The sequence below is a fragment of the Metarhizium brunneum genome, chromosome 1 (genome assembly GCF_013426205.1).
Source record: "Metarhizium brunneum chromosome 1, complete sequence".
Taxonomy (NCBI): domain Eukaryota; kingdom Fungi; phylum Ascomycota; class Sordariomycetes; order Hypocreales; family Clavicipitaceae; genus Metarhizium; species Metarhizium brunneum.
Genome location: NC_089422.1, coordinates 6,279,370 through 6,292,368, shown reverse-complemented (window position 1 = coordinate 6,292,368; position 12,999 = coordinate 6,279,370). Strand labels below are relative to the sequence as shown.

The 12,999-nt window shown below is 51.6% G+C and overlaps 4 protein-coding genes across 4 annotated transcripts; 2 read left to right on the top strand and 2 right to left on the bottom strand.

Annotated features, from left to right (window-relative positions):
• Window positions 1-130: 130 nt before the first annotated feature.
• PAT1 (DNA topoisomerase 2-associated protein pat1) lies at window positions 131-2,626 on the bottom strand (the record flags this gene model as incomplete). Its single annotated transcript, XM_014693148.1, has 2 exons — window positions 131-419; window positions 474-2,626. 2 exons carry the CDS (start codon window positions 2,624-2,626, stop codon window positions 131-133), a joined length of 2,442 nt encoding a protein of 813 aa, XP_014548634.1.
• A 3,819-nt stretch (window positions 2,627-6,445) lies between these two features.
• Window positions 6,446-7,897, top strand: MNT1 (Glycolipid 2-alpha-mannosyltransferase 1; the record flags this gene model as incomplete). Its single annotated transcript, XM_014693149.1, has 3 exons — window positions 6,446-6,496; window positions 6,601-7,777; window positions 7,830-7,897. The coding sequence occupies 3 exons, from the start codon at window positions 6,446-6,448 to the stop codon at window positions 7,895-7,897; spliced, it is 1,296 nt and encodes a 431-aa protein (XP_014548635.1).
• A 591-nt stretch (window positions 7,898-8,488) lies between these two features.
• Window positions 8,489-9,154, bottom strand: G6M90_00g019040 (mitochondrial 37S ribosomal protein uS12m; the record flags this gene model as incomplete). Its single annotated transcript, XM_014693150.1, has 2 exons — window positions 8,489-8,563; window positions 8,675-9,154. The coding sequence occupies 2 exons, from the start codon at window positions 9,152-9,154 to the stop codon at window positions 8,489-8,491; spliced, it is 555 nt and encodes a 184-aa protein (XP_014548636.1).
• Window positions 9,155-11,145: 1,991 nt separating this feature from the next.
• Window positions 11,146-12,641, top strand: Acadsb (Short/branched chain specific acyl-CoA dehydrogenase; the record flags this gene model as incomplete). Its single annotated transcript, XM_014693151.1, has 2 exons — window positions 11,146-11,267; window positions 11,420-12,641. The coding sequence occupies 2 exons, from the start codon at window positions 11,146-11,148 to the stop codon at window positions 12,639-12,641; spliced, it is 1,344 nt and encodes a 447-aa protein (XP_014548637.1).
• Window positions 12,642-12,999: the final 358 nt, after the last annotated feature.

Genomic DNA, 12,999 nt, shown 5'->3' with positions numbered 1-12,999 from the left:
CCAAGTTTGCCTTACGGAACTCCCCACGAGGATAATAAAGCCTTGAGTATATGCAAATATATGTGTTGCTCCCGCTTTTCGTTTTCCGTTTTGAAGATGCATTGTTTGTCGCATGATATCGTTTTGGGGTTTACTGCAATAACTCTACATCCAAGCCAATGGATCGCATGAAGAGATTCACACTGCCAAGTCGCTCCGCGGCCATGGTAGGCGGTAAAGTCTTTGACATGGAAACAGTGTCCAAGACACGGTCCTTGACTGCAAGTACGAGTCGAGTCTGCTGATCATGGGTGGCACTAACCCCCATGGCCGCAAGCAATTGCCAGACATAAACGTCGATTCCGGTATTAACGCTGCCAGGAAAAATATATGGTAGCGAAGGCTCTAGTTTACTAAACAAAATTTCAAATGTTTGGTCCCTTTCAAGAAGTTAGTATAGAGTACGTCCGCAGGGACAACTTGAGGCGACTTACCATTTCTCCCACTGCTCCGGATTGCCAGCACCAGTCTGTTTCAAAAGCACAGCACGGCTGAGAATTAAAGTGAGCATCGAAACACCAATTCTCGTTCTGGCAATGAGATCGACATTTAGCTTTGTAGCAATCAGGTTCAGAACACCATCAACGATATCCAAGCCGGTTTCATTAAAGTATTGCATCAAAGAAGGCATGACAGTTGAGATGAAGAGTTCAATGTTCTCGCGCATACGGGAGTTGAGATTGGTTTCGCCACTTGTGACAGCCGCGCCTTGGACAACATCAAGCTGATCAAGGTGATAAATGATCATCGTCAATATCGTCGTTCGCTGCTCAAAAGTGAGGTGGGGGAAGATGCGAGGAATCGCCTTCTTTCCCTTGGCGCACGACAAGAAAGCGATGAATGGATGAGGAACCGTAGCGCCAATCGGCTCGTGCACCTTTAACTCTGTCCACAGCTTTGCATTGTAAGCGTCCAATGTCACGGCCCATTGCCGATGCTGTTCTTGGAGTTCTATGTCAGGTTGGTTGCCCATTGGCGGAGGAATAAGGCGTATGTGGTCTTCGATCTTCATCAAGATGTCGTAAACCTTCTCGACATTGCGTAGAATTCGCTTCCGATCAAGCACGGCCTCTTGGTGAGGAGACCTTTTTCCGTTGCTTGGACGAGGAGTCTCAGTCTCAGCGCGCTTGATGTTGAGCAACGGCTTCGGTGTCTTCGCATTGCTGAAAGAAATCTTGCCTAAACTACCAGCAATGACGAGCTGGGGGTTCTTCGGTTTGTTTTTTGCAGCTTCGACGGCTCTTTGAACCTGTTGTTCCATTCGCTGAATGTGATTCTCAGCAGGTCTGCCATGTCGGCGCATTCCACCATGGCGACTTCCCGTTTGGAATAGATAAGTCTGTGCAAAGTTGCTCAGGGGTTGACTCGGATTTTGTCGTTGGCCGGCACGGATGTGACTGTAGACTTGGTAGTAAAAGTCTTCAGAAATGGAAGAGTCGGAACCTTCAACAGGATTCCCAGTGGCAGAGACAAGTTGTTGCAACTGAATTCGGGTGATGAAATTCTTATCCTGGGGTGTCATTAGTCCGTTGTCTTTAGACAAAAGCCAGATTTTGTGGTTTCGTTTGGCACGTTTAGTTTCCTGGTCTAAAAAGGCGGCCTTTTCGTCCTCAGACATTTGCAACATCTGAGGATGAGCCTGCAGTTGCGCCAAGCCAGGAATGGAGCCTTGGGAACGATGGCCGTAATGACCAGGCGCACTCATAGGTGCAGACTCTCCAGAGAGACGGTTAGGATTCTGTAGGATCTGGGTGGGCTGAACAAGAGGCGCTTGCTGGCGGGACTGTTGTGGTGGTGGTGTAGGCATCTGCTCTGTTGGCCTGGCCTGCATGCTCTGAGGACGCTGCAATATCGTGACCGGGGGACCGTGGCCAGGATGGCCCTGTTGCTGGTGTTGCGTAACATGTTGACCGGCAATATATTCCGTGGCCGGCCCTTGCTGATAGATAGCAGGGTCAGACAGAGGAACCTGGGACTGTGCTTGTTTCGGGGCTTGGGCTCTCATAGAAGCCTCGACTTCTTCGAGACTCATAATTTTTCGGCTGGCTGATGTGGACATTTGTTGGGTAGCGCCCTGCGAAGTGTGTGCCGTCGTCTTGGCTGGCGCAATTCCCCAAATACTCTGATCAACGTGCAAATCTGGGAGTGGTTCCGGCTCCCTATACTTTTCATATCCAGTTCGGGCAGGTCTTTGCGTTGACTGGGTTGAATAGTTCGATGTAGTCTGCGAAGGGATGGCCTGTGACTGCGGCTGGGCGGCCGTTGCTCTGGGAGCAGGCTGCTGACGATTGAACCGAAGATGTTCCTCCTCAATGGCATCAGCAACTTTGGCAGTTTGTCCAAAAAAGTCAAAGTCCTTTCCAACATTTCCAGCGACAGCAGAATCGCCACCAAAAGTATCATCGTTGAAGACATCATCGGTTTCATCGAGTTGATCGCCAAGCCCATCGTATGTGTCCTCAAAGTCGAGAGCATCGTCCTCGTTACCGCGTCCTGAAAGACCGGCGAAAGGGTCGTGGGCTTGTGAGAAGCCCGGAGCAGCCGTGTTATGGCCACGGGGCCCAGTGCCCAAACCGAAGAATGACATTATATACGATATCGAACAGCAAAGGTGGGGAAAGTCAAAGAAGGAAGGACTACTCACGAGCGTTAGCATGGACTTGGAGCAAAGGTGAAACATTAAGGTAGTATTAGGATTGATAACAGAAAAAAAAAACCCCCTCTCAGAGTATTGAACGCAACTTGGACCTGAAAAAGCGGTCCAGATCTGTCCTGTCAAGCTTCGCGACACGGCATATTGGGCCTGCTTGCGCTGATACCCGATTGTAGCAAAGTGCGTCTTGATCAGGACTCAGAAGCTTACAATATCGACTCGCCAAGGGGATAATTACAACAAGATGCATGAATCATAAAGAGAGAGGAACGTACCACTAGAATGACAGTAAGTTCGCAGCGGTTGCCAAGTCGCACAAATCTATCATGGTGTCTTCCAGAGTGGAATCACGACGTCAAAATCAGAGCAAGTAGCTCAAGCGCCGGCGGAGGCGGGACAGCGTCGACAGTAACCCGGAGATTTCTCGCAAGCTTCAAGAGGTCACAGTGTAGAGTCAACACCGGCGCCAGACAGAAAGCGCCAAAACAAGCTACGTGTTGAAGCTTGCGATGCGATGTGAGAAGGCAAAGAGGGAGGACTAATGTTCCGCAACTCCCCACTACGCCTCCAACAGCAACGCCTGTCGTCAATGCCAAGTCACGTGCAAACAAAGGCCTTTACCATTTGCTTGACGAAAAACTCCTGTGCCCAGCATAGCAATTCATACATCTCCCCAACTCCGAAGCAAGTCCTGCGGGTATAATTAACTGTCGAATCATAGTGCCCGGCACTTGCACATGCAGTGTTGCGTGCCTCCTCAGCAACGGTTCTCACTACCATAGTAAAGAGGACGCGCCGGCAGGTTTGGCACCATGAAGGTTCTGGCATTCACATTATAATTAGATCCTACCCCACGGAGTTGGGGTATGACAAGTGTCTACGGAGGACGCCAATAATTCAATTTGAAGAGATGCACGAGCTGGACTGCACGTGGTCTGTTGCTTTGGCTCTGACACAAATGGGAAACAATCTCCGGCAGCACAACAGATGGAGCTGAGGGTTGACGGTCGTACACTTGTGACGTGTCTGATCTTGGCTCAATTGTAGGTGATGACTGACCCGTGTCTTGCTCAGACCTGTCTGCACTCTCCGGCAAGAGATGCATTGGTCTACCACCAGGTCCATTGTACACTAGCTTCCGACATTCACACCTCTCTTGGTGATACTGATTCTGTTTTACCTTGGTTGGTCAAGCACACGCTGTTGGCCCTCTACCCTCTGTGTTTACTCCGAAGAGTCCATACAATCTGACAGCAACATGAAGGTAGATATAGCCTCACTGCGATAGACATGAAAATATTTGCGCAGCTTCTATCCCCTGATGATGGAGTAGGCGGCCATTGAAAACTCTGTAGTAATAGAGGATGATGATACTTGTCACAGGCCAGGCTCGACACTTCTAGGACTCATCAGGGAGACACAAATCCTGTATGACAACCACGTCAGGCGGTTGCACTTGTCCCCGCTAGTAACAGTGCGGGTGAAGTAACTTGGATCGTGGGGTCGAGATTTCGCTTCCTCTGCCAACGACTAGCACTATTCAGTGTCCTGAAGGCATACTATATGCCAGGAAAGGGTTAAGTATTGAATGATAGGCCATCAAAAAGCCTGCCAAGTGGATGGCGAATGGCTCTCCAGGTGCAGTCTTGACCTACCAAACTAGGAATCATGATGCCACAGCACCAGACACCCAGTGCTTAAAAAGTCATGCAGGGCTGTCCGACTGTGCAAATCATTTTATCTCAAAGGCTGGTAATAGGCAGTGATCTGAAAAGGGATCAGCATATCGAAACACACACGGGCCACAACCAGCATACATACGGACTCTTATCGTTCTTTCACGCACCAAAGCACTTTGTTCAGGACAAAGGCATAAACCGTTCCACTAGGCTTGTTTCAGTCGCAGATCGCATGATGGCCAATCCCAGCTGGAAGCGCAACTCTTTGTCTGATACCGACGACACCTACCGTATCGTGCCTGACCATCTCTGTGCTGATCCATCCGAAGATGGAATCCTAAACGCAATATAGCAGTGGGGTCTGCTCCTGAGCGTTTCGCTGCGTCCTCCAGCTGGCCGCGGAAGAAAACACGTAAACTGTTTGGATGATCTGGACGGCCCGCCTGGCTCCATCCCTGGATACCAAATGTCCGTGCCCTTGTCAGCTCTGGAATTCAACGTGGAAATGGCCGAACTGTCTCTGCCTGCCTGCCTGCCCGCCTGCCTGCCTGCCCCTTTCACAAACGTGCCAAAATACATCAGACCAGGGGAACCGGATGAGACAACATCCCAGAAAAACCTATCGGCATCATTCCCCACAATTCTCCGTATTACAGGCCATAAAGCAAGACGGGGCCGTTCATGCAATATATCTGGTTAATACGGGAAGAGACAACGACCAACCTAGAGCCGACATTCTGGCTTTTCCCGACGTGCAGGCAGCAATCTGGTATTGTTGAAACACACTAGTCGAGCCACCGAGGTAATAGACAGTCCGGATTGCACCGTCTCGAACCTTGTGCGCTGGGACCCGTTGCCGTCGTTCAATGTTCGTATTTGAGCGCCGGAAGATCGGTCTGGATGCGGGACACAAGACAGTATGAATGGCACTGACTGCTCTTTGGTGGCGCCTGACGGCTTGCAAACTCTAGAGCGACGAAGCCTGTAAACCTTGTCTCGCTCCCCACTCTGCTTGGCGTCGGGGTCCAAGCATGAGAGAGCACTTGAGCTCGAGACGTCCAGTCGCGGGCAGGCTGGGTGGCTGAGCCGCTGTGATATGTAGGCCCAAGGAAATTATTGCTTGAGGGACATTTGACTTTGTCATTGACAGCTGCCAACTGTCCAGTCTTCAAATGTTGTAGTACATACGGAGTAGATTGCAGCAAGTTCTCGAGTGCCCCGTGCCGAGTACTTAAGTACCTACTTAGGTAGATAGAGACTGGAAAGTCACGCCGGCAGCACTTGAGCTTGGCAGCCCTTTGAAGCGCCCAGCTGCGTCCCCATACTCCGTACTCCGTCCTGAATCTGTTCTTGGCATGCTAGTGTCCTGTGGCTCCCGCTGACCGTCCGCACCTTCCATGGTTCGTTTCCTAAAAATCAATCAATCGAGTGCATTACCCCGAAGTACCTGGTAAAACTTAATTACAAGTACTTCCTTGTACCTTCGATCGCGAACGCATATATCGGTATCGACACTATTAAGTGAGGCACCTAAGTTTAAGTAAGTACCTAGGTACTTTAGGTGTTTATTACTACTTTAGGTACTTACTTTAAGTAAGTACTTGTACCTTAAGTATGTTTTGCTCTTGACCTGTGCTGTCACACGTTCGCATTTTCACCTGCGATCCTTCTGAGACTCTGCTGGCTACTTTATCCTCCTTTGCTCTTCTTCTTCTTTCCCCTCCTCTCCTTTTTGCTCCTTCTCCATCTTGGCGACGGGCTGGCTTCTCGAATGCCATGTTTTTTTTCCTATAGCTAGTCTTTTTTTTATCTTTCAAGTTGGCCACGGTACTATTCGTTACCCGATAAGCCTGGCCTGCGGACCTGCGGACCTGCATCCCTGAGGGACCAGTTTTCGGGCTAACTGACCCCTTAGCCTCCTCGCTCCCATCCAACCCGTCCCAAAAATCGAAAACCTCCCTACTCCTTCATCCTCCGAGTCGCTGGCAATTTCGAGGCTCGATTTCGTGCCACTGATTTCTTATCCGGTCGAGCCTGAAATCAGTCACGGGCACCCCGTGGCAAGTCATTCACCATGGTGGCTGGCAACGCGCGCTACGTTCGCTACATCATCATCGCCGTCTTTGTACGTTGTATGGCGTTTGATTTTCTGATTTTTTCTTTCTTTTCTCGTGCTCTCGTTTTACCCTGCACCTGCACTAGTTGCTAATGCTTGATTCATGTTTCTAGACTCTGGCAGTGTTTTATTTTGTTTCCAACTCAAAGTACGACGCTGTGACCATTCCAACGGGTTTGGATCATGCCAGCACGAATACCAACGCTGGCAAATCAGACGACCCCAGAAATGAACCTCAACAACCCCTCGAGAAACCCGAGAGCTCCGATAACGCTGCGACTGTCCCGAAGAAACAGAACGGAAACAATGCGCAATCCCCGCTGGCTATGACACCAGAAGATCCCAATTGGGATGTTGAACTGGTTTCTCCTGCTCCTGGACCTCGCATGAACGCCACCTTCGTTACTTTGGCTCGCAACAGCGACGTGTGGGATATTGCTCGCTCGATCCGCCAGGTCGAGGACAGATTCAACCGCCGATACAACTATGACTGGGTCTTCCTCAACGACAAGCCCTTCGACGAAACCTTTAAAAAGATCACCACGTCCCTGGTGTCCGGCAAGACGCACTATGGCGAGATCGCCGAGGAGCATTGGTCATTCCCCCAGTGGATCGACCAGGACAAGGCCAAGAAAGTGCGCGAGGACATGGCTGAGCGCAAGATCATCTATGGTGATTCCGTGAGCTACCGCCACATGTGCCGATTTGAATCCGGTTTCTTCTTTCGACAGCCCCTTATGATGAACTACGATTACTACTGGCGTGTTGAGCCATCTATTGAATTGTACTGCGACATCCACTATGACCCTTTCCGCGTCATGCATGAAGGTGGCAAGAAGTATAGCTTCGTTCTCAGCTTGTACGAATACGCAGAGACCATCAAGACTCTTTGGGACAGCACCAAGAAGTTTATGAAGAACCACCCCGAACACATTGCTGCGGATAACGTTATGGGTTTCCTCAGTGACGATGGCGGAGAAACATACAACAACTGCCATTTTTGGTCCAACTTCGAGGTCGGCAATCTGAACTGGCTCCGAAGCAAGCCTTACATTGACTTCTTCGAATCTCTTGACCGTGACGGTGGCTTCTTTTATGAACGATGGGGCGATGCCCCAGTTCACTCTATTGCAGCTGGACTCTTGTTGAACAAGAGCGACATTCATTTCTTCAACGACATTGCCTACTGGCACGTCCCTTTCACTCATTGTCCTACTGGCGAGAAGACCCGATTGGCTCTCCGATGCCACTGCAATCCAAGCGACAACTTTGACTGGAAGGGCTACTCTTGTACGTCTTGTCGGATCTATCTTAAAACACTGCTTGCTAACCACACATCCAGGCACTTCACGATTCTTCGACGTCACAGGCAAGACCAAGCCTAAGGGCTGGGAGAGTGAGAAAGATTGAGATGGGTAACCAACAATAAAAAGAATACTTTTTAGACTTGGTACGTAAGGGACGCGTAGTATGTACCATACATGAATAATATGAAGGGAGGGTATGGCCGCGGTTTGGCTACAGAGGTCTTTCTTCCACTATTGCTGGCTTTGTTTGGCGCGGGAAACATTGAAGCTACATGGGTAGGTAGTCAAGGGCTTTATTGAAACGCACGATGGGATGACCTTGAAACTGCGAGTGAGAAACAAGCTTTGAAGAGACCAAAAAAGGGAATGAACAGGCGTCTGATTGTTTTTTTTTAAGGGGCAAGACTGATAGGACACAATTTTACTCGTGTACATTCATGCTGTCCAAAATGAAGATGCCTGGGAAATCTATTTATGAGAGACATGTTTTGTGCTGTCTAGTATTCTTTTTTACATGTGCGTGGTGTAGTGTACAGTAGCCATATTGGGCGCACGCCATCCCGCCTCACTGGCCACAAATTCGAAAATTTTCTTGTCTGATGAAGTGTCAACAGCCCTTCCCCTTCACATGACGACAGTATTATCTATGCGGCGCCAATCACTCCGTCCATAGCTTGTTCATCCCTTGCTTTCGCTAGCCGACAGTAGCCTTCTTGGGCTTCTTGGTGCCGTACTTGCTTCGACTCGTAGTTCGGTTCGCTACGCCGCCCTATTCGAAAAAAAATTAGCTCATTGCTCGCCAAAGCCGGCGCCGAAGACAAATTTCCGGCCCAGCACCAGCACCACACAGCTTCTCACGTCTCCCCCCTCCCCGACTTACCAGGTCCAATGCCCCTCGCACCAGGTGATACCTGACACCGGGACAATCCTGCGCCCTGCCTCCCCGCACGAGAACCACACTGTGCTGCTGGATATTGTGTCCCTCGCCGGGAATGTAGGCCGTCACCACGGCCCCGGACGAGAGCTTCACACGGGCCGTCTTCCTCTCGCCCGAGTTGGGCTTCTTGGGCCTCACGACGCCCACTCGCAGGCACACGCCCTTCAGCGCGGGGCAATTGGTGTTGGACAGGGCCGGGGAGACGGCGTGGCGCGCGCGCTTGCCCTTGCGAATGCCCCGGAGGACTTGGTTCAGTGTTGCGCCGCGCGCCGGCGTCGTTGAGAAGGGTGCTGGGGCCGCAGGGGCGGCGGAGCGGAAGATGGGTGTGAATCGGGTCGGTTTGAGCAGCGCCGAGGCGAGGGGGGAGGTGAGCGGTCGCCGGGTCGCCGGGGAGAAGAGCTGGCGGACAATTGAACCGACCATTTTGACGGGTTGGGCCGGTCAATGGCTTTGGGTGTGTGCTTGTTGGAGATGGGGGCGGGAGCTCGCGATGATGCAGAATGGAGGTTGGCCAAAATCTACGCCGTGGTCACGTGATGCCTTCTTTGCCTGTTCTTTGTGTGCCTGGGTTTTGCATGATGGGAAATGATTACCGCAACACCTTGGTAAAACGAGGTTGCTGCGGCGCTACTCGATTTTTAATCTGCAAGGCTACATTTTCACCCCCAAGGAGCAGTGATCACAGTCTGTCTGACTCTAAGCACTGCTTCAAAGCCGGCTCGTGGAGCGTTGAAACGCGCGTCTCGAGCCTCGACTCGCCGCTCGCCGTGGCTTCAGCTTGCAGGAGAAGTCTATACCAGCAGGAGAAGCCTATACCATTCTTGTTGAATTCACCTTTGGTTGCCACGTGAAGCTCTTGCAAGGTCTTCTCTGAATCCTGCTGCGACAGCTGGATCCCGCGCGGCAATGCATACATTCTCCGCGATAAGCGACATACGGTAGCCACTGGACAAGCTCGCGGAGAAGCTGCGCAAGCCCATCAAGGTCTTTTTTGCGGAGATGGAGATGGAAGGTATAGCACTGTCTTGGAATTGAGAACGACTCGATAGGGGGTTGACAGGTTCGGTGCTGGGATTCTAAGGGACAGACCTTCTTTCTAGCATGCCGTGCTTGTCCATGAAGCGCAGAAGGTTCACATTAGTTAGCTCGTAGCTGTAATTAAATAGTGGAGAGCGGGCTTTAGCGAAAGAGTAAGCTGAAATCTGAAACATCAATCGATGGCAATGTTTTCATCCGGGGCTAATGGTTGATTTCATTGAAGTACCTATGCCCTTTGATCGATTTGTGAACCAGACACCGTAGAGCAATGGACCATTTATGCAGCCTATAAGTATATAGGGCGAAACTAAGACATTATGAGCGGTGGCTAAGAAGTCGAGGACTTGTTTACTTCCAGAGTGCGCATGGTAGTAGCCACTGCAACGAGGGTCTGCGCGGCCAGCTCATTTCATTCATCTTTATTTCCATGGCTTGGAATCTTGAGCAGCCAGCGCCTGGCACTAGCGAATAGTGCTGGGAAACGCACTTGAAAAAACCATAATGTTCATCGAGAAGCTCTAGATTAGGCAGACAAGATGAGGTTGGAAGTCAAAGGTTGGAAGTCAAAGGTTGGAAGTCAAAGGTTGGAAGTCAAAGGTTGGAAGTCAAAGGTTGGAGGTCGGAAGTGGGAAGTGGGAAGTTGAAAGGTAAAAGGTGAATTTGTAAGAGGCAATACTATCAATATAATGGTAATCGTGCCTTGGAGACATACTGGTTACCAAAAATCCTATTCAGCCTCGACATATATAGTTATGGCTATGAGAGTCGCCATGTTATGCTCATACTAAGTATTTAGGTACATGTAGCTTTCTACAAAGCCAATTGCCCTCTTCTAGCACAAAATGACAGCCAACAACTTTAATCAATCAACCTCGCAAGCCCCACCCATCACATGCCCCAAATCTGTCCATGTCCCCCATTTCCCCAGTTTTGCCAACCATGAATCTCCACAGTAGGCCGTGGTTATCCTCGGCTCAGCAGTCGTCGGCTCACCGGCCAATCTGCTTGGTGGCAAGGTGTACGGGAGAAGCAGCGCAGCAAGTCCGACCAAAGCCACGGCTATTCCATATCGCAGCTATTTTATTATTGTATTTTCCCCTTTCGTCTCACGATATTGCTGTGCATACAATTGATTCTGGGGAGTGCAAACGTTTCTTTCTGGGTGTAGTCTCATCTTGTTTGGCCCTCAATTTTCCTTTGAGAAACTGTTCTCTTTTCGGGTCGTGGGTTAGGGTATTCCATTGGCAGCCGCAACCGCCGCTACCGTCACCCTCCGCGCTTGCCTCCGGCCTTCACCGTTTCCCCTTCACCTCTCACCTACAAAACTCTCTTTTTTCCCCTTCGGTCTGTCCCCATTCCTTGCCTTCCAATTCACAATGTCTTCCTTCACGCGGGTTCTGCGCCCGGCCCTCCGGGGTTCAAGGGGTCTTGCTCAGACCGTCTGTACGTCTAGCCGCATTGCTTCTCGTCCCGCTGCTGCTGCTCGCAACATGAACTTGTAAGTCGCACTTGGGATTCCTGCTTCATGTCGCCCATATTGTAGCCGGAAGCATGCACCCGGAAAGGAGCTTTCGAGCCGCTTAAATTCAAACCATGCTACCGTACTTGGAATTGCGGTCTTTCTTTTTGTACTAACAAGTAACAACGCAGGGCTCGCCCTCTCTCCACCACCTCGGCCCTACGCTCCGAAACCATTGACATCACTGATATCCCTCCCACGCCCATTAGCCACCTCTCCGAGGTTGAGGCCGCCATGGCCGAGTCGGTCAGCAAATTCGCCAGCGAGGTGATCCTCCCCAAGGCACGCGACATGGACGAGGCCGAGGACATGGACGCCTCCGTCGTGCAGCAGCTCTTCGAGCAGGGCCTCATGGGCGTCGAGATCCCCGAGGAGTACGGCGGCGCCGGCATGAACTTCACGTCTGCCATCATTGGCATCGAGGAGCTCGCCCGCGCCGACCCCAGTGTCAGCGTGCTGGTCGACGTGCACAACACGCTCTGCAACACCGCCGTCATCAAGTACGGCTCCGAGGCCCTCAAGAAGAAGTGGCTGCCCAGGCTGGCCACCAACACCGTCGCCTCCTTCTGCCTGTCCGAGCCCGTCTCGGGCTCCGACGCCTTCGCCTTGGCCACCCGCGCCGAGGAGACGGCCGACGGCTTCAAGATCAACGGCGGCAAGATGTGGATCACAAACTCCAAGGAGGCCGAGTTCTTCATCGTCTTTGCCAACCTCGACCCCAGCAAGGGCTACCGCGGCATCACCGCCTTTGTCGTCGAGAAGGGCACCCCCGGCTTCTCCATCGCCAAGAAGGAGAAGAAGCTCGGCATCCGCGCCAGCAGCACCTGCGTCCTCAGCTTCGACGACGTCGTCGTCCCCAAGGAGAACATCCTCGGCGAGCGCGGGCAGGGCTACAAGTACGCCATCAGCCTCCTCAACGAGGGCCGCATCGGCATCGCCGCCCAAATGACCGGCCTCGCGCTGGGGTCCTTCGAAAACGCCGTCAAGTACGTCTGGAACGACCGCAAGCAGTTCGGCTCCCTGGTCGGCGAGTTCCAGGGCATGCAGCACCAGATTGCCCAGTCCTACACCGAAATCGCCGCCGCCCGCGCCCTCGTCTACAACGCCGCTCGCAAGAAGGAGGCCGGCGAGGACTTTGTCAAGGACGCCGCCATGGCCAAGCTGTACGCCTCGCAGGTTGCCGGCCGCGTTTCCGGCCTGGCCGTCGAGTGGATGGGCGGCATGGGCTTCGTGCGCGAGGGCCTGGCCGAGAAGTTTTGGCGCGATAGCAAGATTGGTGCCATCTACGAGGGCACCAGCAACATTCAGCTCAACACCATTGCCAAGCTGCTGCAAAAGGAGTACACCAACTAGGGACGTCTAAACCTGTACAATGCAATGTAGGAAGGATGCTTGGAAAAGAGCAATATACAGTCATGGCATATTACTTGTAGCATAACGCCATCTTGAGCCAAAAAGGGAAAAAAAAATAATGAAAAAAAATTACACCCACCCTAGACCATGACGTGAAGCAAGTGATGATCCCAGGCAACCAACCCAAGATTCAAACACCGGGAGCACCAACACCTCAGTTTAGTGGATATCCACTGCATTATAAGGCTTCTCTATTAATAATAGTCATCATCACTGATGCATTGTTATAATCTCCCCAACTAAGCCGCCTCCTTGAAACTTTTGTGAACCCCTTCATCATCACTACCTCCTGCTGCTG